The following is a 23,254-nucleotide window of genomic DNA, read 5'->3' as shown; positions in this document are numbered from 1 at the left end:
ATATTGAAGATAATCATGTTCAGATAGTAAGAAGATGATATTACAGACCTTGACATTTGGGCGGGAAATTTCACATTCAAACCGAGCAATCTCTTTTTCTCTAACTTCAAGGTCAGTGAGGGGCTTTGTAAATTCAACATGAAGTGCTATCAGAAAAAAATATACATACATATATATCAATATATACATACTTATCTCAGAGTTGAGAATAATCAGTTATGTAAATCATTATCACTGATAGCATTATTAATAATATTAACAACAACAAATAGGTTAAATTACACAATGACTTACGTTCCACATTCAGGAAGCAAGAGGTCTTGAAATCCTTAGCATCACAGGTGTATGTTCTAGCATCATCTAATGCACAGCCACGTATAATGAGTTTTCTGACCCTTCCCTCAGAAATGATATCGTACTTCTTTGTTTTGTGAATTTCATGTCCGTTCTTGAACCATCTGACCTCTGCATTTGCTCTGGATACTTCACACTCCAATATTGCAGTGGCTTCCTCTTCCACTGTCTGGTCCTCAAGTGGTTTAGTAAATTCAACTGGAGGTTCTAAAAATGGGATAGAAATTAGAGATGGAGAAGACCATAATTTTAGCCATCCACCTATCAATGCAGGATTATTCCTTACAATATATTCCTGGGTACTATGTCTAGTCCAGTTCTAAATTACTCTCAAGGAATGGGACTCCTATAACCTACACTGAGACAATAACCTACAAGGTTTATCTATGAGTCAATGAATCTATGAAGTTAAAAGATTATGCTGTTAGAAAATTCTTCATTATACTCAGTTTTAGCCTATTACAGTTGAAAGACCATAAATGAGGATAAACAATTTCCTTGCCTCCTTGTTAATTATCAAAAGCCCTGTACCTTAATTTGTTTAGGTAAGGTGTATATATGTATTGTAGTTTTCATCTTCTCTTACAAGTCATTTCTTGTAACCATTTAAACAATTTTTGCATATGTTCGCTGAATTTACTCCATTTTGAAAACCCCTTTCCATTATTGAGATACTATAACTGGAAGTCTATGCTGAATTTTAGGTATGATCTAACTAGTTTAATATAGAGTGTCCATACAATTCCTGGTCCAGGAGGACAAATAGTCTCCAGACAGATATAATTCTACTAACCAGCTTACCTTTTACAAAAAGATTTGCATGTGTTTTGAAATCTTTTGCAGTCAATGAAACTTCTCCAGCATCCGTTAACTTGACATCCCTGAGAGTAAGCGTGTGTACTCTTCCTTCAGCACGTGGGACAATCTAATTAAAGAAAAAAGCATTTGTAAGCATACACACTAACTATATGAGGACCCTTCAACTGAATGTCTCTCATTTTGGTACATATTTTGGACAATATCCTCCTGCATATGCATTATGTATCTAGGACACTTCCAAGATTTTATATGTCTATTTCCTCTTATTTACACAGGCACTGGTATTTACATACTCGCACATGTTTCATTGGGGGGAAGCATATGTCAAAATCTAAAGAAATAATTTCATATATTTAATATTTTTAAAATATATGTTCATATTCACATAGGCTACGTCTACACTACAGCAATGAGTCAACAGCAGTCATTGTTGGAAGAGATCTAGTGGCAAAACTGTCAATAGATTGTGTCTACACATAAAAGCAGATCAAACGAGCAACCCATTTTGTTGACAGAGAGCAGCCAGATTGCCTGGCCCTCTCTCACCAGAATGGCTGACTGAAAACTCTGTGAAGAGGGCTGCCTGGTAAACCAGAAGCCCTGTCTGTCAACAAAAGGGATTCTGGAGTGTCTACACTGCACTTTTGTCGACAGAACTCTGTCAACAGAATCATTATTCCTCAATGCAGAGAGGGAAAATGCTGTCAGGGAAAGTGCTCTGTTTTGTTAAGACTCTGTTGACAAAATGCCTTTGTGCACAGACACTCCCTGAATTATATTGACAAAAGCCCCGTTTTGTCAACGAAACTCTGTACTGTAGACATGGCCATAGTGTGTTTAAAACAGATAAACAACCTAATTTGGAATAAAACAAATCACTAACACATTCCCCTTTGTAAGAATCGATTATTTGCTATCTCAGCTTATTTAATTTTGTAAAATGGTGTTTACTTGAGATCAAGTACATTCCTAACTTGTGCTTATAAATGCCAAAGTAAATATGGGCAGCGATGATCGATTCATTGTGGAAAGTGGGTGTTCTTTGTGACTGCCTCAACTAAAAGTGATAGGAGAAGCAAGAACCAGAAGTTTCCTTATACATACATGTTATGAACTGTAATAATAATATACACTATCATATTCCAGGAGCTAAGGAACCCCAGTGAAGGATGTGTTCTATGATGATCCAATGCTGCATCTACTCTTGAATCGCCTGTTGCTGTGAACTATTATTAGTTCTACATGTATTCGAGGTGTGGATCCAGCAGTATTACAACCACACAGACAGGTCCCACTACTGACAGAGTAGTGTTCATAAAGGGTGCGTCTACACTAGCTGGCTACTTCGAAGTAGCCGGCACAATGTCAAAATAGTACACGTCACATCTACATGTGCTGTGAGCTATTTCGACATTGAAATCAATGTTAGGTGGCGAGACGTCGAAATCGCTATTCCTACCCGAAGATGGGAACAGTGCCCTACTTTGACGTTCAGTGTTGAAGTAGCGTGTGTGTAGACAATCTGTGTCCTGCTATGTCGAAATAGCGGGGTCCTCCATGGCGGCCATCGGATGAGGGGTTGAGAGACGCTCTGTCCAGCCCCTGCGGGGCTCTATGGTCACCGCGTGCAGCAGCCCTTAGCCCAGGGTTTCTGGCTGCTGCTGCTGCTGCAGCTGGGGGTCCATGCTGCGTGCATGGGGTCTGCAACTGGTTGTCGGCTCTGTGGATCTCGTGCTGTGCAGGCCAAGTGTGTCTGGGAGGGGCCCTTTAAGGGAGCGGCTTGGGGCTTTGCTGGCCCCTTATTTCGACGGGGAGTGCTTGTATGTGTGGACGCTTCGCACTTCCTTCTGGGGCAGCTCCTTTCGACATTCTCCGTCGCTACTTCGACGTTGAACGTCGATTGCACCAGCCCTGGAGGATGTTTAGACAATACGCATCAAAGTAGCCTATTTTGATGTCCTTACGTCGGAACAGGCTACTTCGACGTTTTGTGTTAGTGTAGACGTAGCCATTGTGTTTTCTAAAGAATTATTTTAAATTATTTGTAACAAAGTAAAAAGTCAAGCAAGAGACACAGTTCTGGTAATGTGAAAGATAATGGGAATTAAAAATTGTGAGGGAGAACAGAGGAGATGGAGTTATATCTGGGAATACTCATTATGTCCTCAAAGAAATATGTGTTTGAAGCATTTATCTGAATAAGGTTCAGAGGAAGTAATAAATTTGCCTGGCCAAGACAGTTTAAAGAACAGTCAAACCTCAAATCCCATATTCATAACAATGTAGCAGTGTTTAAAGAAGTTATTTTATGAGAAGTGATGCATCACATAAACATGGAGTGCCTGAATATGTATTTAGCTAAGGTGTATTACATGTATTGTAGTTTTCATCTTCTCTTAGAAGTCATTTCCTGTAATCACTGCAATGGTTTTTGTATCCGTTCACTGAATTTACTCCAGTTTGAAAACTGCTTTCCATTACTGAGATACTATAACCCGAAGGCATGATCTAACTAGGGTTTGTTTGGTTTTTTTTTTTTTTTTTTTGGTTAAACCAACATAAGCTTTGAGTGTGCAGGGAAAAATCAGAGTTAAGGTAGAAAATCTCTTTAAGCACAGGGTGAAACTCTCTAATCTAGTACTCTCTCATCTGTCAACATCTGTAACCCAGCATGATTTTAGTTAGCTGGATGACCACTTTTAGAATCAGAATCCTTGGGCTGGAAGAGACCTCAGGAGGTCATTGAGTCCAGCCCGCGACCCAAAGCAGGATCAACCCTAACTAAATCATCCCAGCCAGAACGTGGTCAAGCCAGGACTCAAAAACCTCTAGGGATGGAGATACTACTTCCTCTCCAGGTAACACGCTCCAGTGTTTTACCACTCACCTGGTGAAACAGTTTTTCCCAATATCCAAACTACACCTCCCTCTCTGTAACTTTAGACCATTGCTCCTTGTTCTGCCATCAGTCACTACTGAAAACAGACTCTCTCTCCATCCTCTTTAGAGCACCCCTTCAGGAAGTTGAAAGCTGCCTCACTTTTCTCTTCTGCAAACTAAGCCCAGATCCCTCAGCGTCTTCTCATAGGTCATGTGCTCCGGACCCCTAATAATTTTAGTTGCCCTCCACTGGACCCGCTCCAGTGCATCCACATCCTTTCTGTACTGGGGGCCCAGAACTGGACGCAATACTCCAGATGTGGCCTCACTAGTGCCGAACAGAGGGGAAAATAACCTCTGTAGTTTTGCTGGAAATGCTCTTTCTAATGCACCCCAGTATGCCATTAGCCTTCTTGGCTACCAGGGCACACCGTTGTTGACACTTGTCATGGGCAAGGCCATATTTTCCATGGTCCCATAAAATTTGTTCATAGTCAACAGCCCTGGCTCCCAGCGTTCCGTGCTGAAGTTTCTAAAGACCCAGTAAGCAGTGAACATGTTAGTAATGCTGCTAGACAATATTGACTGCCCCCCCAACCCCCATGGACCAGCAAATTCTCTCATTTGGCACTGGTCAGGTCCCAAGGGTGCTGTACTAGAGCGATTCAACCTGTAGTTGAAATGAGTCAGAAAGCGGCTCAAATATCAAGAATAGGATGCCATACCTTAATGCTTAACATTAAAGTTTCAGTATTTCTTACTATACTATACTATGCAAGTCAGTAATAACGATTCATTCACTTATTGACCAACAGCCTTGCACACTTTTATTTCAAAATCTAAAAGTCAATTTTACCTTGGTTTATTAAACCTCTAATTGGCAGAATTTCAGTTTTCTTTGCAGACCTTAAAGTATAGCAATATGGTTGACAATATGTGACTAAACTGAGTAAAACCCAGAAAGATCTCACTGAAAACAAGAATTCTTTTTTACCATATGAAAAAACTACAGTAAAAATTTAAATTTCACTTTTCATTAAAGAAACACTACCAGCAATATTATAAATTCCAACATTTCATTGAAGTGTAATTCCTTCGAAATTTACTTTTTTTTCTCTACAAAGCTGCTCTGTTTAAATAGAGATCTGAAGGCATAACACATAAAAACTGTACTTAAAATGCATCCAAATAACTGCACATTACATGTTGTAACATGTATTTTATATTTTTTACAATACATTCCCTGCTGCAGCAAACTTCAAATATTCAATTGACTACATTCCAGGCAGCTCAAATCTCAGAGCTAAGAGCCTGTACTTGAAGAAGGGTTAAAAATAGCCAGTGAGATATGCTTGTCAAGCAAACCTGCCTAGAAAGTTATTTGGGACGCCTGATCAACCTCCTGAAATGGAATTTCAGTTGTCTTAATCCCCTTATATGCTGAACTGGAGCACAGCTCTGCAGTCAGAGGAAAGAATCAGGAACTGCATTTATTCATAAAACCAACTCAAACTACAGAACACACACCTTAGAAGGAACTGTTTCATATCTCCTGTGGTTGTGTTTCCCAACAATTCAGACAAAAATGCTATTTTTGTGGTTAGTGTTTTGAGACTCTTATCTTTTTCTTGTACGATAAATGAACAAGCTATTTCAGATCTACTTTATTTGCAGAAAAAATGCACATTTATGTTTAAGTCAAAGCCATCTGTAACTGAAAACAGAAGTACATTCCCATACCTTACTGCTTCTGCTGCTGGAAGAGGGGAGGTAACAGATAAAGGAGAGAGGGGAGAGAGTGAGGAGATAAAGAAGAAATGGGGAAATTAGGAGCGGAAGAAAGCAGGTGCCAGGAAGTTACCTTGTCACTGGGTTCCAGTTTCTGTCCATTCAAGAACCACTCCACCACGATTCCCTCATAGGACAGCTCACACTCAAAGGTGGCTGTTTCACCAGCTGTCACTGTTACATCCTTCAGTGGCCTGAGCAAGCCAATTACACGTGCTTGGTGGGGGGGAGAAAACATCTTCACATTAGTCATTTCCAGTCAAGAAAGAGCTGCTGTCCTACCCACTAATTTCCATGGTGGCTTCTCCCAAGAGCAAGAGAAACATGGCAATGCAAAGCTATTTAAATTACCTAACTAGAGGGGTGCACTTGGGATTCATAGGGGGAAAGCTGGGCACTGGAGGTTCTCTGTTTGCAGAGCCTGTTTCTTTAAAATGAACAATGTCAGCAGGGAAGTTGCAGTGCATCTGTTTTCCTGTCAAGCCCCACATTCCTCTTGCTAGATAAGGCTAGCTCCCTTCCAAAATAGTGAGGGCTAGGATTGGAGCAGGAGACAAGTGGATTCCAACCATGTGATCTGTCCTTGTCTCTCAAGCTCTGAGTTCTTTCCCCAAACATTACTGTTGTGTCATCTCAGGAACTGTACCCAAAAATATCAGCACAACCAAGTTTTTGGTTGTAATATCCACTTTCATAACATCTGATGTTGCAAGACCACCAAGACACACAGAAGTCAGTGTCCCTTTTCTCATTCTCTGATAACAAAAAACTGAAAAAAAATTATTTAAAAAAATCCTCAAGCTAACAGGGATCAAGGTCATTGGTGTCACCAGTACTTTAGAATTACTGTGACTTCAAGGAATGGCTATAGGCTTGGTGTAGTTTGATGTAGCCTCCTATTCCAAACCACCATCTGTGTGATGTAATGAATCTGCCAGTTTAATTTTAATCCATTTCTGCTAGTTTTAAAGATTCAGAATTAACTATATCTATTCATTCATATACTAGCAACACACTTACGTTTCACTCGAAGGTGAGCACTAGATTTGGCATTTGCTGCTTGGAAGTCCACTGCACCAGCTTGGTCCAAACGTACATTGTACAATACAAGGAAGTGCTTTTTGCCTTCCTCCTTAATTTCACATTCCTACAGGAAGAAAAATAAAGGAGAGAACTAATTAGTTGTGTTTATAGAATTTTTGTGGCCATACAAAGGATACAGGTATGACAACACTCATATAGAGAATATATTTGAGAGCTACATGTAGACTTGCATTATTTCTAAAATAGCTGTTATGTCTAGCAAGAGATACTTTTGAAATCTGAACAGCTGCTAAACTGCATAATACGGCCAACAATGCAAATCATATGCTCCTTCATATATATACATAAGGGCTATTTCTATTTGCTCTACTGAAGATATAAATTTATTCAACAATGCTGACATACTGGGATGCTGGGAAGAACCTGGAAATACTGAAGACACTGGCTTGTAAGCACTAGGAACAGCCTGTTTCTGGTGATGCTAAAGAACATACCATTACAAAAGGCAGTCCTCTCTCTCTCTCTCTCTCTCTCTCTCACACACACACAAATATACAGCTACTGCATGTTTTATATTTCTTGTTATTCACATCAGGATTGCTGCAGCGTTGCCACTGTTTGGTGGTTTCTCAATATTTGGCTGCACCATAGTGATAGTGAGTCTTTCCATATTTCATGCTTTTTTAAATAAACAAGAGTCACACAAATACATCAGACCCTCAGGCTCACTTCTGTTTTCAAAAAGTGAGTTTCTGTCCTTTGTGGTCGTGAAGAAAAATTTTTAAAATATGGATCAACTGCACCCAAAATCTCAAAAGTTAGAAGGCAAGTTAAAAGATCTAAATTGTATTTTTTAATCTTATGGTTGTTATGAATCCTATCCATTCAGAAGTGTGGGCTTGATCAGCATTATGCTTACAGGTGATTGGTTCAGGGTTTCTCCTTTTAGTTTCCAGCTGGCATGGACATCTTCCTCAGAGATTTCAGTATCAAACCGGGCAGTCTCTGTTTCAATTACCTCCACACTGTACAGGTGGCGTACAATCTTAATATCCCGCTCTGAGAGTGAGAAAAACAAAGGAACATTTGATGCCATCAGCCTCCAACAGAAACAGCTTTAAAACAGGGAGGCACTGACAAAACCACCCTACCTTCAATGTTGAGTTTGGCAGAGGTTTGGTCAGTGCCACAATCACAGGTGTATGTTCCAATGTCTTTCTTCAAAGCTTTCTTGAGGATTAGGAGTCTCTTTTTGCCATCAGCCTTGATAACAACATTTTTTGATGGAGTTATTTCTTTGCCATCTTTCATCCATTTCACAGGAGCATCTGCTTTGCTAATTTCACACTGTAAAATCACTTCATCTTTCTCTACAGCAGTATAATCTTGAAGCTTTGCAGTAAAGTAAGGATCTCCCTCTGTAAGTACATGTTGAGATAAGAATATGACAGTTGCAATTGTTTTATAAATACAATTAGATCTTCCCAACAGATCGTTCTATTCACAGGAATATATTTAATAGCCAACACATGAATTCATACTGAAAAAAAATAGAACACACTTACCAAGAACTGTGAGTTTAGCTTCAGAGGATTTGCTCATAGCTTCCACTCTGATCTGAGAGGTGTCATCAATAGAGAGATCTTTAAATGTGAGCGTATGGAATTTCCCATCATCTTTCATTGAAATCACCTTACTGGTATGCAGCCTTTGGTCATTCTTGAACCATGCAACAGGAATATTGTCATGTGACAGTTCTACAGTAAACTCTGCAGTCTCACGCTCCTTTGCTGTTACATCCTTGAGCGGAGTAATGAACTTCAGACGAATGCCTAAACCGACAAGAGGTTTTGTTAATTATTACATTTATGTTAACAACAATTAAAAGACAACTCAAGTGTATTAGCCATAGAAGCATCAAGTCCAACGAACCTTCAATGATCAGCTTGGCACTTGTTCTTTTATCTTCAGCTTCAAACATATATTTAGCTTCATCCTCAAAAGCAACTGTCTTAATGACCAGGGCATGCCTTGTGCCCTCTGAGATAATTTCAAACTTCTCATCACTCATGATCTCTTGTGTTCCTTTCAACCAACGGAAAGTCTTGGGTTCCCTAGACACTTCACATTCAAACCTGGCCTCATCTTTCTCAAAGACCTTGACATCGCTGAGTGGAGTGATAAAGATGAGTGGTAGTTCTGAAATTAGAAAAGATCATTACAAATTCAGAGATGCACTTCTGCTGACTTTTTTATCGGTAGGTTTAATAAAGACATTTCATGTGTACTGAGAATGGTGACACCGTACCTTTCACTTTCAGATTAGCTGCACTTTTGGCATTTGCAGCCTGGAAGGACACTTCACCAGTCATATCCAGCTTACAATTATAAAGGATAAGGACATGTTTCTTCCCATCTTCAATTATTTCACAGTTCTGGTTTGAAGGAGGAAAGAAATATAATGTTTCTAAGCCACCATCCATCACATGTTATTATGGGGAATTTTGATTTTTAAAATGCACATGCTGATTTAAAAATAACAAAAGTGCCTTACAGATGAAGGTGTTAAAGTTTCTCCCTTTAACTTCCAGATGGGGTGGACATCAGGCTCAGAGATTTCAACCTCAAAACGAGCTGTTTCACCAACAAATACCTCCACTCCATACAGGGGACGCTCTACTTTTATAATACGAGCTGGAAGCACAAAAACATGTCAACTTTACTATATTAATCTATATGTTACAAATATTTTCAGCTGAGGTCCAGTCAGGAAGGTGCATGGCCACTTACGCTCAATGTTAACATTAGCTTTTGTCTTGTCAGTTCCACAGTCACACTCATAGTTGCCTTTATCGCCATCTTCAACCTTTTTGATTTTTACGATACGGCGCAGGCCCTCAGTCTGTATGGAGATTCTCTTGGAAGCTGTCAGCTCTTGGCCGTCTTTGTACCATTTCACTGGCACATCTTTGCTAAGTTCGCATTGCAGAACAACGTCATCTTTCTCTACAGCAGAATAGTCTTGCAATTTCACAGTGAAGTATGGATCGGCCTCTAGAAATGGCACGTTGGTAGGGAAAAAGTTAGTAAAGTTGCAATCCACATATTACTTAACGTAATCAAAAAGTGAAGACATTTAAATTGTATTAAAATTAATGTTTTGTCTCTGTTCCCTTAAGTGGCGATAATACTTTACCTAAGACTTGGAGCTTTGCAGATGTGTGCAAGCCCTTGACTTGAGCCTTTATCTCAGAGATATCATCGAGCGTCACTTCCCTCATTTCTAATCTGTGAGTCTTGCCTTCTGCATGAATCAGAACCGTTCGGCTTGTGTGGAGTTTTTTGTCATTTTTGAACCAGGTCACTAGCATGTCTTCATGAGAGAGCTCGAACTGAAAGTGAGCTGTTTCGCCTTCTTTCACTGTTTGATCTTTTAGAGGTTTGATGAATTTCAGTCTGACACCTATAATTAAACATTGCTAGTCAGTACCGCAACACTAGGATAGTGAAGTTCTAGAAATGTGCTCTTCAATAAATGTCATACAGTCTCTGCTCATAATGAGATACTTGCCTTCCACAAACAATCTTGCTGTGCTCTTCTTCCCTTCCACTTCAGCTGTGTATTCTCCTTCATCATCAAACTGTGAATCATTGATTACAAGAATGTGTTTCTTTCCATCTGCAATGATGTCAAATTTGTCTCCAACTTTAATGATGTCAGTGCCCTTAGACCATATAACATTGGCTTCCCGGGTGAGGACACATTCAAATCGAGCCTGGCGCTTCTCAGGAACAGTGACATCTTTCAGAGGCACAGCAAAGTCAAGTTCGATTTCTAGGAACAAAACAGAGTTCAGTGTTTTCAAGCACTCAGTGTGAACTTGGACTACGACATCACACTTTATTGCTAGAATTGTGTACCTTTCACTGTCAGGATGGCCGTAGTGAGTGCATTGAGCGCCTGGTAGAGAACTTCACCAGCCTGTTCCAACTTGACTTTGTGCAAGGTCAGGAAGCGTTTTCCTCCTTCTGCTTTGATTTCACAAGTCTGGAGAAATTACACACTTTTAGAATGGAAACTGGCATTCTAAATACACGATATTGGACTGTGTTCATGAAAAAAGAAAAGTCCAAATCTTGCTTTGCACACAGTTAATTGCTGTGCCTGTTAAAGAACAGAATTGCTTCCAAATTAAAATGATTTTCCTCTAAAGGAAATTTTAAGAAGTAAACTAAAATACATTTCCCTAATACTGAGCTCCTATTTTAACTTAGGCACTACTCCAGCAATTTACATGGGCCGAGCTATTTTTATTATTATGTGAGGTCTTGCTAATTATTTCAGGTTATTTGTTATGAAATGTAGTTCCTTGAGAAGGAGCACTTTTTCAATCATGATAAAATTCAACCTCTCTAATTTCTGTGCAGGAGCATTGGATGACTGCAAAGACATGATAGAACAACAAAAATGTTACAATGTGAATTACATGAAATTTGATGGAACTTGTTTGTGATGTTTTCATCTTAAATGAAATGCATTTTTAAATGTGAGGATGCTTACGGGTGAGGGCCTCAGGACTTCTCCTTTCAGTTTCCATTCTCCAGGAATATCATCTTCGGAAATTTCTGTGTCAAAGTGTGCTGTTTCTTTCTCATAAACTGTAACATCCTCCAGTGGTTTAAGCAGCTCAACCTCACGCTCTGAGATGCACAAAGAAACTTGTGTTACTCAGTCAACAAAAAAATTGATATAACTTTACAGCAGTTCAAATTTTGAATATTCTTTCTGAAAACACTAGTATATACAATAATAATCTATAATATAGATAAAACCTTCCTTACCACCAAGAGTGAGTTTAGCTGCATATCTGCGTCCTTCAATTTCTACTGCATATTCACCAACATCTTCAGGTGCAGCATTCTTAATTTTGAGGTAAAGGAAATTTCCTTCTTTCAACACCTCTGTCTTTGCAGTTGGTTCAGTTGGAATTTCCTCATCTCCCTTGTACCATTTAAAATTTGGTGTATCCTTGACCATATTGCAAACAAAAGTAGCTGTACCTTTTGGTTTCACATGCTGGTCTCTTATGGGTTTCACCAACCAGTCTCTTATCACTTCTGTATGACAAAATGTTAAATAAAAATTAGGGTTTATAGACTATTAAAACATATAAGTGATTTCAAAAGTAGGGGATATAAGGACTTCTTTACTTTAGTTTTATTCCACTCTTTGAAAAGACAAAAAAGTTGACTTCCCATTTTATATTAGTTCACAGTTTGAAATGAGCACATGTGGTTTACAGGAGTCAATTCTTCCTCACTGGAACGACAGAAGTTGGCATACGCAACCAGAACAGAAAGACATGCTTGCAATTTATGGAGAGCAAATAACTAGGAGTGTCTGTATCATGGTAGCCAAAAAAAACAAAAAAAAAACAAAAAAAGCAAACCCTTCCAGTTAATCACAGCAATCTAACAGGGAGCTGAGGACTATACAAATATTTGTCAAAACTGTCTACTAATATTCAGGATATAAAGTCCTCAACTACAAGCCAACTTCCAACAATATTAGTGAGATTGGTTTAATTCTGGTTAATGCTGCCATTACCTAATGAAAAAAGATTGTGATGAACCTTTTGTGCTTTTTTTCCCCAGATAATAATTAAGTTAAATTTTGTAATTTTAAAGCTCTCCAAATACACACACAAATTCAAAGGAGAGAAATTAGGGTTCGTCTCTGATTGCTTACCTGTGACTTTAACATCCGAGTCACATTTGAGGTCAGTATCCTCCACTGTCACAGTGTATGTGCCAGCATCAGAATCATCTGCATTCATGATGGTGAGGGCACGTTGCAAACCAATAATATTCAGAGTGTACTTTCCAGGCTTGTCTTTTACAATCTTCCCATCCTTCCTCCAGACCACATCTCTCTCTTTGTTCAGCTCACAGCTCAGATAAAATGGCTGCCCTTTGACCACTGTGACTTGCTCCTCAAGAGTTTTCACAAAACGCACCGGTATTTCTGGGGGAAACAAAAAACGTATTTTGATGCATTTTATTTTTATTCAGTGTAAAAATACACTATATATGTAATTAAAATATGAAATGATCAATGAAAATTAGGACAATAAAAACATATTTAAAGCTGTAAATTATAACTAGACTTAAATTGATGAAGAATCTGAAGTATATTTGGAATGCAAGGAAATACCTTCAACAATGAGTTTAGCTGTGGAGGTTTTTTCTTTGTTTCCCAGACGTAGCACACAAGTGTATTCGCCGGCATCTGAAAGCTGGACATCAATAATATGCAGCTTCCTGTCTTTGCCATCTGCGACAAACCTGTGCTTTGGGCTCTCTCGAATGTTATTTCCATCTTTCATCCAGCTGGTAATTGCAGTAGAAGGAGAGATAAGGACATCAAAGATTGCAGAAGAGCCAATAGATTCAGCTTCTTTCAGCACTATGTCCTTCATTTCCTTGACAAACTTGAGTGGCACAGCTTTAAGCTGGTAGGTGAATGGTGGCTCTTCAGGAGGTTTTTCACCACCACTGCCTGGCCTTAATTTCCTCCTCTCCAGATCTGCAGGGGATGGTGTCTTCTTGGCTGTAAGTCAGATGTAAGGATGAATAAATTGATCCCAACCATGCTGACTGAGATTTGTTATACCCTGCTTTACAGCTTTCCTCTTTGATTACAATATATTCATAGTAAAGCAGAACTTAAGCAGAATCATAAGATTGCTTATGCAATCTAAATGGCAAAATTTTAGTGAGTTTCTTTAAAATTGTTTAAAATTGAATCTTTGTTCTAAACTTGTCCATCTGTTGAGTCAAATATGCCAAAACAAGCAAGTTTACATTTCCCATCCTGTGTTAGGGGCTGAATCAGACATATTTTAAAGATGGTTTCATTAAAAATATAACACTAGAAATTCAAACAGCCATTCCTATTAACAACTATTTTCTTGGTGAAAAAAATTGAGACACAGTTTAGATGAAACTTTATCCTTGTCATTCTAAGTCAAATTGGGGAAGTTTGCTACCAGTCGTTTATTTACCAGAGCAAACTGAAAGGGTTCATTATAATTACGATTTTACACATGCAAACTTCACACTGTTTTTATTTTATGATCTTTTCCCTTACCTTTAAGAGGAGTTTTGACCTTGCCTGGTTCCTCTTTTGGTGCTTTGGGCTCTGCAGTAAAACAGCATTATTATTAGCAATGTATTAAATATGGTTAAGGAGACATATATATTAACAGTAACATAATAACCTTTCTTAAAGTGACATCTTCTCTTTCTTCTCTCTCTGTGCATACAGTGAGAAGGGTTTAAACATCTGCATATTTATAGAAACACACACTGTCTATAATTAGACCGGCCATGACTATAACGCCTAAAACTGGATATCATGAGGTACGTATTAAAAAATGGAGCAAGTTGAGCATTTGTGTGGCCATCCAGTAGAGATTCAGATGCTGCTCAACAGATTAGCAGAGCACCCACAGTGGGCAGCACATGTTCTGGCTAGTGAGCATATCCACACGTATCTTGGTGCACTTAAAATTTATTCCACCCATTCATGGGAAAAAATTAGAGGGAACATTGCCCCCCCCCATTTATCAATATTTTGTTCTATTGAAAAACTCTCTGACATTTTTCACGACTTGCTGTGAAGTGCCTGGTCACTAACACTAAACTCTCAATTATGGACATTTTAATTAAATGTGAACACAAAAGCTGTAAATGATAAGTAAAAATGGTAACTGTCATTAATGGGCAAAACAACTAAACTCTGTAAAATAAATGATTCCTCAAAGGGCAGTAGTGGAGGAAATTGACACAACACATCAGAAGTTGTCTTTCCTGCTCTAGTGAGGCCCAATACAGAAGCACATGTTGAACCTCTCTAGGCCAGAACTCTTGGGACCTGACCAGTTCTGAAGCAGAGAATTTGCTGGAATGCAGGAAGTCAATATTGTCTAGTAGCATTGCCAACACTTCCACTGCTACTAGAAGACATTTGGGGTAAACTGCAGCTAAATAAAAACACAGAACACTGAGAGTCAGGTCTGGTGGCTGTAAACAAACTTTATGGAGCCATGGGAAACTTGGCTACACCATAGTAACTAAACTCATGCTGGATTATGGTTGTTGCCAGATGAGAGAGTGTTAGTCTAGAGAGGTTTAACCTGTAAAAGTCTAAATAACACTTAACAAGAAACATTCATAAACTACTACATGGCCACCCATCTCCAAAAGAAGCAGAGGCCATTTCAAAAAATTGCCTCCCACAAAAATGTCTCTAAAGAACACGGATACTTGCCTACTGAATACTATTAATAAAAAAGGCATGTATGACCCACCCACCAGTTAGCTGAGTTAGCTCAAATCTGTTTTTTCAGCCTGTTTTGAAACTCTGAAAAAGTATGTGACATATTTTAAAATCCAAGCCAAAAAATTTAAGTTGCATACATGAAATACATGTTCAAGGGCAGAGGACTAAGCTCATGCACTAAGGATGATTTATCATAAATCATGAATGTTTCTGCTTCACTTTGCCATTCACGAACTATTGTTGCAGTGCTGTGGTAAATGTGGTGGTCCCAGGATATGTCAGAGACAAAGCAGGTGAGGTACTATCTTTTATGAGACAGAAGTTGGTCTGAACTACCTTTTCTCATTCATGAATTATGATAAATCGCTCCTCACTCTTAAAAATATCTCCCACATCACACAGCCTATTATCATGCATTCTGTAGGCATGTATGCAATAAGACTTTAAAGAATTGGAACAATATGAAATGTAGGACACAGAATGTAAGAAATGATAAACAAGAAGTCCTAGTGCCAAAAACCACGTGTGAGCTGCTCTTCAATTTTGTAGTGATAATATATAGATGACTTAAACTACCATTTTAAAAACAATGTAAGAATAATACTATGAACACAAAAGATATAGATAACTGTTCAGATGACACACACAAGGTGACAAATAAGTGACAGGATATTTGGATGCCTTTTCAGAGAACTGATGCATTAGATGGAGGTACAAATGGTACTGAAGGTTACAGGCAAACTGCCAAATGAACACAAGCAGATAAAGATGAGAAATGGTGTGCTCTTCCAAAGCTCATAAGGTGAGCTCTCTGTGTTGGTGGAGTCTGGTAGCAGCATTCTCACCTTGCTTTCTAGCAACCATACAACAACTTCATTCAGCTCCTAAACTTAAGCCAATTACCAGTCACCTGAAGTCATCTCAAAATCTACCGTCTTTTTTCTCTTCTGTAATGGGCTTTCCCACTTTTCCTCACTAAGAGCACAGAAAGAAAGAAGCCATTTCTCAGGCTATCATAAACTAACATGAGCCCACAACTAATGCCTTGCTACTCCTGTTTGGAAAATCAGGCTTTCCTGTTACTGGAGAGCAGCGGCCAGAGTATAGCAGTGAGAGGGGCACTGTGGGTTACATAAAGGACACCTCTGGAGGCTAATAAATTCGATTTTAAGATGTGGTGCTTCCACACTGCCCTTTAATTGAACTTCTGAATTTGAGCTTGATGCTACACCCATCAGGTGACTGCAATTTTGTAATCTTGAGATTAGTAAACCCAAAATCAAGCTAATGGTCTTCACAGTGAAGATGGTCATGTGGGAAAATAGAGCTAACTGAATTAAATTCAAATTTATCTTGTAGTGTAGATGCAGCTTCGCAATAATCTACTGTAGGCTCTTTCCCCATCTTTAACTGTACGACTCTTCCTTGAAACTACAGATATTACTTCTAGTTCAGCTTCTCGGGCAACCACAATGTATTAAAAACTCATGTCTCTTGCTCATGATCCCCGGCTTTTATATTCCATCAACTATTTCATTTGAGGTGTTTAGCTTGAATGCTTCTTCTGCTCGGACGTCTCTGCCAGCTGCCTCGTGTCTCTCACATTTTACATGCATATGTTTCTCGTCAGTAGCATACACCTTCAGCACTGGTGATTCAGTACAGCCTTTTCCCACTGATGGTATTTTACCTTTACAGCACTTCTTATCTCATGAGCTGGGGATAAGCTAGGGAGTATTTCAACCTTTAGGTTGCCAGTTCAAATCCAACTCAGACTAGCAGTAACTGAAAACTGTTATTCTTTGGATGCTGCCTGGCAACCTACATGGAATTTTTGAGTAGCTGTCATTGCTACTCTCTGGTGTTGTCTGGCGACCTACATGGATTTTTTAATAGCTATCCACATCACCAAACCAATACCAAGATGAAAACCATTTGGGAGGCATCACAAATTGTCAAGGATTGAATAAAGAGAATTAACTGCACTCTCATTTTAGAATGGGCCCCCTCTTGTTTATGGTTGGGTCACATAGAGATTGGGAATATTGGGCTGCTGTTACTTGTCTTAGAGCAGTTAAATGGATGAAACTCTTAGGCTGTAAGGCTTCAGAGAGGGAAGGATGATTCAGATGTGGTTCTACAGAATGGGTCTCTGAAGCAGATGAAGCCTCTGTGTGCCACCCTAGTATAAATACAAATAGTAATGATACTAGAGCCCTTTGTGCTATTGGTGTCTTTTCCAGCACTCAGTAAACACAACTCGCAAAACAGCAAACAAAGCAACACAGCCATCCCTGCCAAATGTGTGTGTGTGTGTGTGTGTGTGTGTGTGTGTGTGTATACACACATATATAAAGAGCTGCACACGTAACAGAAATAACAACATATTCAGGTGTTAGCCTGAAAAAAATTAACAGAATACATATATTAATTAAATAAGTTGAGAACATCTCTTCATGAACAGTGAAGAGCACAGAATAAACCCAAACACTATGCCTTTGGGCAGGAACTATTTTACTGTATGCATGTCAGTACCTAGCACAACAGGAGCCTGATTCCCAACAAAATGGGGAGGGCTTTGGGTATCTCAGAAAAGATAAGTGGTAAGATCCCACATTCCTTAGGTGTCACATTGTCTTCCGTGTGTGTAGCCATTTGAGTAATGGCTGCAGGACAGTACTACAAATTAGCAAACACTGTAGAGGATAAGTGTTAATACCTGCTTTCTTTCCAACCACTGGAGCTGTCACTGGAGCAGCAACAGGAGCTGCCTCTTCTACTGCTTTGGGAGATTCTACAGCTGTAGAAGGAATTAAAAGGTGTTAATGTATTTAAATGTATATGTTTTTAATACTTACTATGCAACACTCTCTCAAAGGCTGTGTGAAACATACGTTTCCTAGATCCTGTCACAACATATAATCAAAAAATATCCTTCACTCCTAATAGTAAGAACAGTTAGCTGAGATATTCAACACATTTTTGATTGGAACACTCTCAATGGTAAATGGCAAGATGCACAAAGAAATGTGAACACAATTATTCATGTTGAAAGGATTCTTACCTTCTGTGGGTTTTGGTTCAGGAAGTGGGACAGCTGCTGGCTTAGGTTCTGGCACTTTTAACAGACAATGACAAATAGGTTAATATAAATATTTTATAACCTTATTGCAAAATATAAAAAATCCTAAAGGACAAGTGCAAAATGTTAGTGAAACTTTAACACACAGTCAATTAACAGAAGACAGACTTCTAATATTTTTAATTTTCAAAATCCACTGATGAAAGACAGCGAAGCAAACACATACACAGTAAGATACAGAGATCTCAATGCAAGAGAGTTGAATTTTTAAGTACTAAAGAGCTAAAGAAGAAATAAGACCCAGAAGAATGCAAAAAGCCTCCAATAGTCAATTTTTATGGGAGAATGATATTAATATATACATTAGTTTAGCTTATATAAAATAATGCCTATGGTGGATGCAGTTTAATTGCAGATATAAGGAAAAGAGCACCACACATTTGGTACCTTTTTCTGGTTCAGGCTCAGGTTTCTCCTCTTCTTTCGTGACAGGTGGTATCTCAATTTTCTTCTTGGGAACTTCTGGCTCTTTAAAAATATTATTTTTATTTTGGAAGTTATGTGTAAATTCCTTGAATGTCCACATATACCAACTGAAGTAATTTTAATGTAGTGATTTAGTATGACATTTGAAAGTTAGTTAAGTTCTGTATATGTAATTATGATTTTCAGCTGGCCTTAAGTTAGGTATATAGATATTGTTAACAATCAGACTGAGATAAAACTAGACACAGTAAACAGAAAACAGCCAGTAAGACATGCAGTTACAAGAACATAACTGAAAGGATAATGGGATCATCTGTACTTTATGCTTTGCTGCTTTTTAGTTTACATTACAAAGCTTTCTAGAAGTTCTTTTATATAAAACAAAGACTCGGGGAGAAACAGCCCCCAAGATGCATAATTCTGATCTGAACCTAAACTTTCCCAATTTTGGATATATTTTCAGTAAAACTTTAATTCTGCATATAACAGGCATGTAGGACATTTGCGCAATTCTGATCTGAGCCCACATTTAGACACTGATGCCAATGATGCCTATTTCTGCTAATCAGAAATAGGATTTTGTTTTCGATCCCTCCTTATTCAGAAGCATAAGAATGTCATCATGACTTGTACCTTCAGCTCTCTTTAACTTTTCTACTGGTTTAAGTTCTGGTTTAATTTCTACTTTAGGTTCTTTCTCTGGTTTCGGTTTTTCCACTTCAGGTGTCTTTCTAGGAACTTTGAAAGAGAAAGAATTTAAGTTTTTAGAGTACTATATGGATGAGGAAGATGATAATTAAGATAAAGATTTATAAATTATCTGAACAATAGAGAATATGAAAAAACATAATAGGGTACAGGTATATAATTTGTATGTAATTATTGTGGTTATTATCATAAAGGCAGTGCTAAATTCACTTATCTTGAGCTAAAATTGTTTACAGTATTCCATCTGCTGGAAAGTGTATATTTTAACATTTAGTAATAAATTACTTATTAGATCATTTGAATTAAAAACTCACTGAATTTACATAGAACTATAATCCAAGGAGATTTTAGAACTCAAGCTAATAATGAAAATGCGTACGTTCTTCAGTTTAAATATATTTGTACATCAAGTAAAACATCTGTTAATAATGAAATTAGGTGTCAAATTGATTTTAATCTCACTCATAACAACAGCATTTAGGTCACATATGTTTTATTGAAAACAGATGAAATCAGTTGTACTACTTAAAATTTGTTAAGCATATATGCAGGCATAAGAGAGATTTCACATATACTTCATAACATTGCTGATATTCTTCACGAATATTGGATTCACAAGCTGAAAGCCATACAACCATATAATTTTCAGCATTTTTGCTTAAGTACCTACATTGCTAGTAAATTCTTACTGTATTTCATAATTTGAATTACTGTATTAATATCAACACACCTTGTGAACACAAAAATAACATATTTGGAGTTATTTTTAAATGATGAATTAGAGTAGACAATTTGGAATTTTGTGACCAATGAATTTTGGGACCAAAATGCTAGATTCTGGATGGGGCAGGTCTGAGTCCTGTGTTTTGTTATCTTTTGCAAGGTAAATTGGGTTTCTTATAAATATTTTTAATCCACTCACTTTTACTCTATTGCAAACAAAATAGTTATTATTTAAAGAAATAGAGGGTTTTTAAAAAAAAATTATACACCTGAAATTCTACTTTTAAGTCAATTAACATGAAACAGCAGAAAAGATAATTCAGGTCAAAGAATTGGAGATATTGGTTTCTCTCTGTATATTATGCCAAAAAGCCAATAAGCATAAGTATATTGGGAAAGCCCGAGTCTTAGGTTGAAAGGAGAGGCCAGTGTTGTCTGCCCTACTGAGAAAATGGGATGTCTCCAGTATGAGCTCTGCATGGTCAGACCTTCGCAGGTTTGTTGAAGAGTGCCAGACTGAAACAGGGGAGAAGTCAGTCAGGCCAGCTCGCCTGCAACAGAGTGGATATCCAAGCAGAAGTCCCACCGTGGAAGGGGCAATCACTGATGGATTACTAGGCAGCCATTGGCCGCGTGGCTCCTGCATTAGTGCTGCTGCCAAGATAGAGAGAACGGAGCCTGGAAAACAGCATGATGAGGAAGTGTCTACTGTTCAAGAAAGATGTGGAGAAATTGGAGAGGGTCCAGAAAAGAGCGACAAGAATGATTAAAGGTCTAGAGAATGTGACCTATGAAGAAAGGCTGAAAGAATTGGGCTTGCTAGTTTGGAAAGGAGAAGATTGGGGGGGGACAGGATAGCAGTTTTCAGGTATCTAAAAGGGTTTCATAACGAGGAGGGAGAAAACTTGTTCTTTTTGGCCTCTGAGGATAGAACAAGAGGCAATGGACTTAAACTACAGCAAGGGAGGTTTCGGTTGGACATTAGGAAGAAGTTCCTAACTGTCAGGGTGGTCAAACAGTGGAATAAATTGCCAAGAAAGGTTGTGGAATCTCCATCACTGGAGATATTTAAGGACAGGTTAGACAGATGTCTATCAGGGATGGTTTAGACAGTGCTTGGTCCTGCCATTGAGGCAGGGAGCTGGACTTGATGGCCTCTCAAGGTCCTTTCCAGTCCTAGTATTCTATGATTCTATGATATTCTCAGTATTCTGCTCACTTTCCTTATAGATCCTTTGGATCTACTGGATCTTCAGGCCGTTCCTCCTACATACAGCAACAAACTGCATTACCAGGAAAGGAGCCTCATTTAGCTCGTTAATTTCCCATATAACTATCTGGAAGGGCATAATGCAGTTCTAGTGCACTGTTACTTTGAAGCATGTAGGGGGTGGCTTTGTGGCCTTTCACATTTATATCATGGCCAATTTACTGTACCTGGTTTAAGAATAACTTCTTCCTTTGGTGGAGGGGTAACTTCAGGAAGTATTCTGCGGCCTTTCTTTTCAACTCCAGGCACTTTAGAGAACATTATTTCAAATGTTAATATAAGTTCATAGCAGTAATAGCAGTCATCCAAATACACAAACGAAAGGATGAGCATTCAAAATAGAAGATTAAACAACTGGGGTGGGCACAGATTGTTTTAATCTTTTCTTCCCTCTAATATCTGCATATGCTGGTTTATGGATCCAGGGCTAGTCTGGACTTTCACAATTTAAAGGAAATGAGTCTGAGGAACCCACAAAAGCTAAAACATTCTAAGTTAAGGGCTAAAGTTAAAATTCTCTTTGTAACCCTGGATGTCATCCCTGATACTCTGATCTCCCTAACGTTGCAGATCCTACTTAGTTATCTACCCTACATTGAGTGTGGGGTGCGGTAAAGTCTAGTGCACGAGGTTTGATCATTAACTGTTCTGTTAAATATGTTGGCAGATTCCTTGGGTTCACAAATAAGTTAAAATTAATCACAGAGCTTAGAATAATAGTGCTGTCCTTATAATATATGATTTATTTCTGATCTATTTTGAGTAAGTATTTTGCTTCTTTTCGATGTTTTCATTCAGGGAAACACCTGTTTGAACAAATATTCATCTGAAACAGTAGCTTCTTTTCCAATAAACTAAATGGAGTTAAACATTATATTAATTTAACTAAAGCTTCTTATTTATTTCCACTGCAGTGGGGCTTTCTTCCCAAATAGGGATGTATGGGTTCCCATAATGGATCCTGCTTTTATATCCTTCCTTGATACTACTCTCTAACATGTCCACTAGCTTCTGAGTTGTGCAGTGGGACAGGAAGGAGCAATTAAATCTAACAAAATGAAAGACATTAAACATAGAACAATGAAGATACATGACATGTGGACAAAATCTTCCAAACATTTAAGAGAGAGATATGTAGCAGCATCCTCTGGAAGACAAATGCCAATAACTACAGCCTAGTGCCCACCAGAGGCAGGAATGAGAAAATATGATTTCCCCTCCCCGGTCCATGTACTGGATACCTTTAGCAGGGGTGAGCTCCACCTTCTCAGGAGCCTGAACAGGTTTTTCAGGCACTTCTTTCTTCCTCAGAGTGGGAGCTTTAAAGAATACAAGTTGATTTTTTAAAATTAAACTATTTTAAAATGAGAAAAAGAACAATATTCTTGTTCTAAAACATACTAAACACCTGACCAACAAATAAACGATTAACACTAGCAAATTGAAAAAAGAAAAACAATTGGCACAAACCACAGAGTTCTTCCTACTTAGCTGTTCTAAATGTGTTAATGGATCTTTAACTAACACATTTATTGTAGCTTCAGCAACATACTATCTCTAAGAACCATATTAGGGATTTTTTTAAAGTGGGAAGGAATGTAAGAATATTATATTGTGTTATGTTAAGATATTTTTCAAAGGTTAAAATAATGTGAAGCATATTAACTTTTTCATTAATTTCTTCATTTTAACTTGAAGTCACACAAACTGACAGGGACAGATGTTTCTGAAAGTTCATAATAGATAAACAATTAGT

The 23,254-nt window shown here is 38.2% G+C and overlaps 1 protein-coding gene across 3 annotated transcripts in view; it reads right to left on the bottom strand.

Moving 5' to 3' along the window:
- Window positions 1-23,254, bottom strand: part of TTN (titin) — a 330,648-nt gene that overhangs the window by 97,252 nt on the left and 210,142 nt on the right. For all 3 annotated transcript variants that reach the window (XM_075000777.1, XM_075000778.1, XM_075000779.1), the window contains 26 exons: window positions 22,740-22,817; window positions 21,666-21,746; window positions 19,431-19,535; window positions 18,759-18,839; window positions 18,294-18,347; window positions 17,949-18,029; window positions 14,036-14,086; window positions 13,100-13,495; window positions 12,635-12,910; window positions 11,728-12,003; window positions 11,447-11,586; window positions 10,807-10,933; window positions 10,457-10,720; window positions 10,082-10,348; window positions 9,676-9,939; window positions 9,440-9,579; window positions 9,194-9,320; window positions 8,818-9,084; window positions 8,451-8,717; window positions 8,037-8,303; window positions 7,805-7,944; window positions 6,862-6,988; window positions 5,915-6,057; window positions 1,156-1,279; window positions 295-561; window positions 49-146 (listed from right to left, as the gene is read on the bottom strand). In XM_075000777.1, coding sequence (XP_074856878.1) covers window positions 49-146; window positions 295-561; window positions 1,156-1,279; window positions 5,915-6,057; window positions 6,862-6,988; window positions 7,805-7,944; window positions 8,037-8,303; window positions 8,451-8,717; window positions 8,818-9,084; window positions 9,194-9,320; window positions 9,440-9,579; window positions 9,676-9,939; window positions 10,082-10,348; window positions 10,457-10,720; window positions 10,807-10,933; window positions 11,447-11,586; window positions 11,728-12,003; window positions 12,635-12,910; window positions 13,100-13,495; window positions 14,036-14,086; window positions 17,949-18,029; window positions 18,294-18,347; window positions 18,759-18,839; window positions 19,431-19,535; window positions 21,666-21,746; window positions 22,740-22,817 — 4,508 coding nt within the window. The remainder of the gene's footprint in view (window positions 1-48; window positions 147-294; window positions 562-1,155; window positions 1,280-5,914; window positions 6,058-6,861; window positions 6,989-7,804; window positions 7,945-8,036; window positions 8,304-8,450; window positions 8,718-8,817; window positions 9,085-9,193; window positions 9,321-9,439; window positions 9,580-9,675; window positions 9,940-10,081; window positions 10,349-10,456; window positions 10,721-10,806; window positions 10,934-11,446; window positions 11,587-11,727; window positions 12,004-12,634; window positions 12,911-13,099; window positions 13,496-14,035; window positions 14,087-17,948; window positions 18,030-18,293; window positions 18,348-18,758; window positions 18,840-19,430; window positions 19,536-21,665; window positions 21,747-22,739; window positions 22,818-23,254) is intronic.

Source organism: Carettochelys insculpta, chromosome 8 (genome assembly GCF_033958435.1).
Source record: "Carettochelys insculpta isolate YL-2023 chromosome 8, ASM3395843v1, whole genome shotgun sequence".
In the NCBI taxonomy this organism is placed as follows: domain Eukaryota; kingdom Metazoa; phylum Chordata; order Testudines; family Carettochelyidae; genus Carettochelys; species Carettochelys insculpta.
This window is presented reverse-complemented; position numbering and strand designations above follow the sequence as displayed.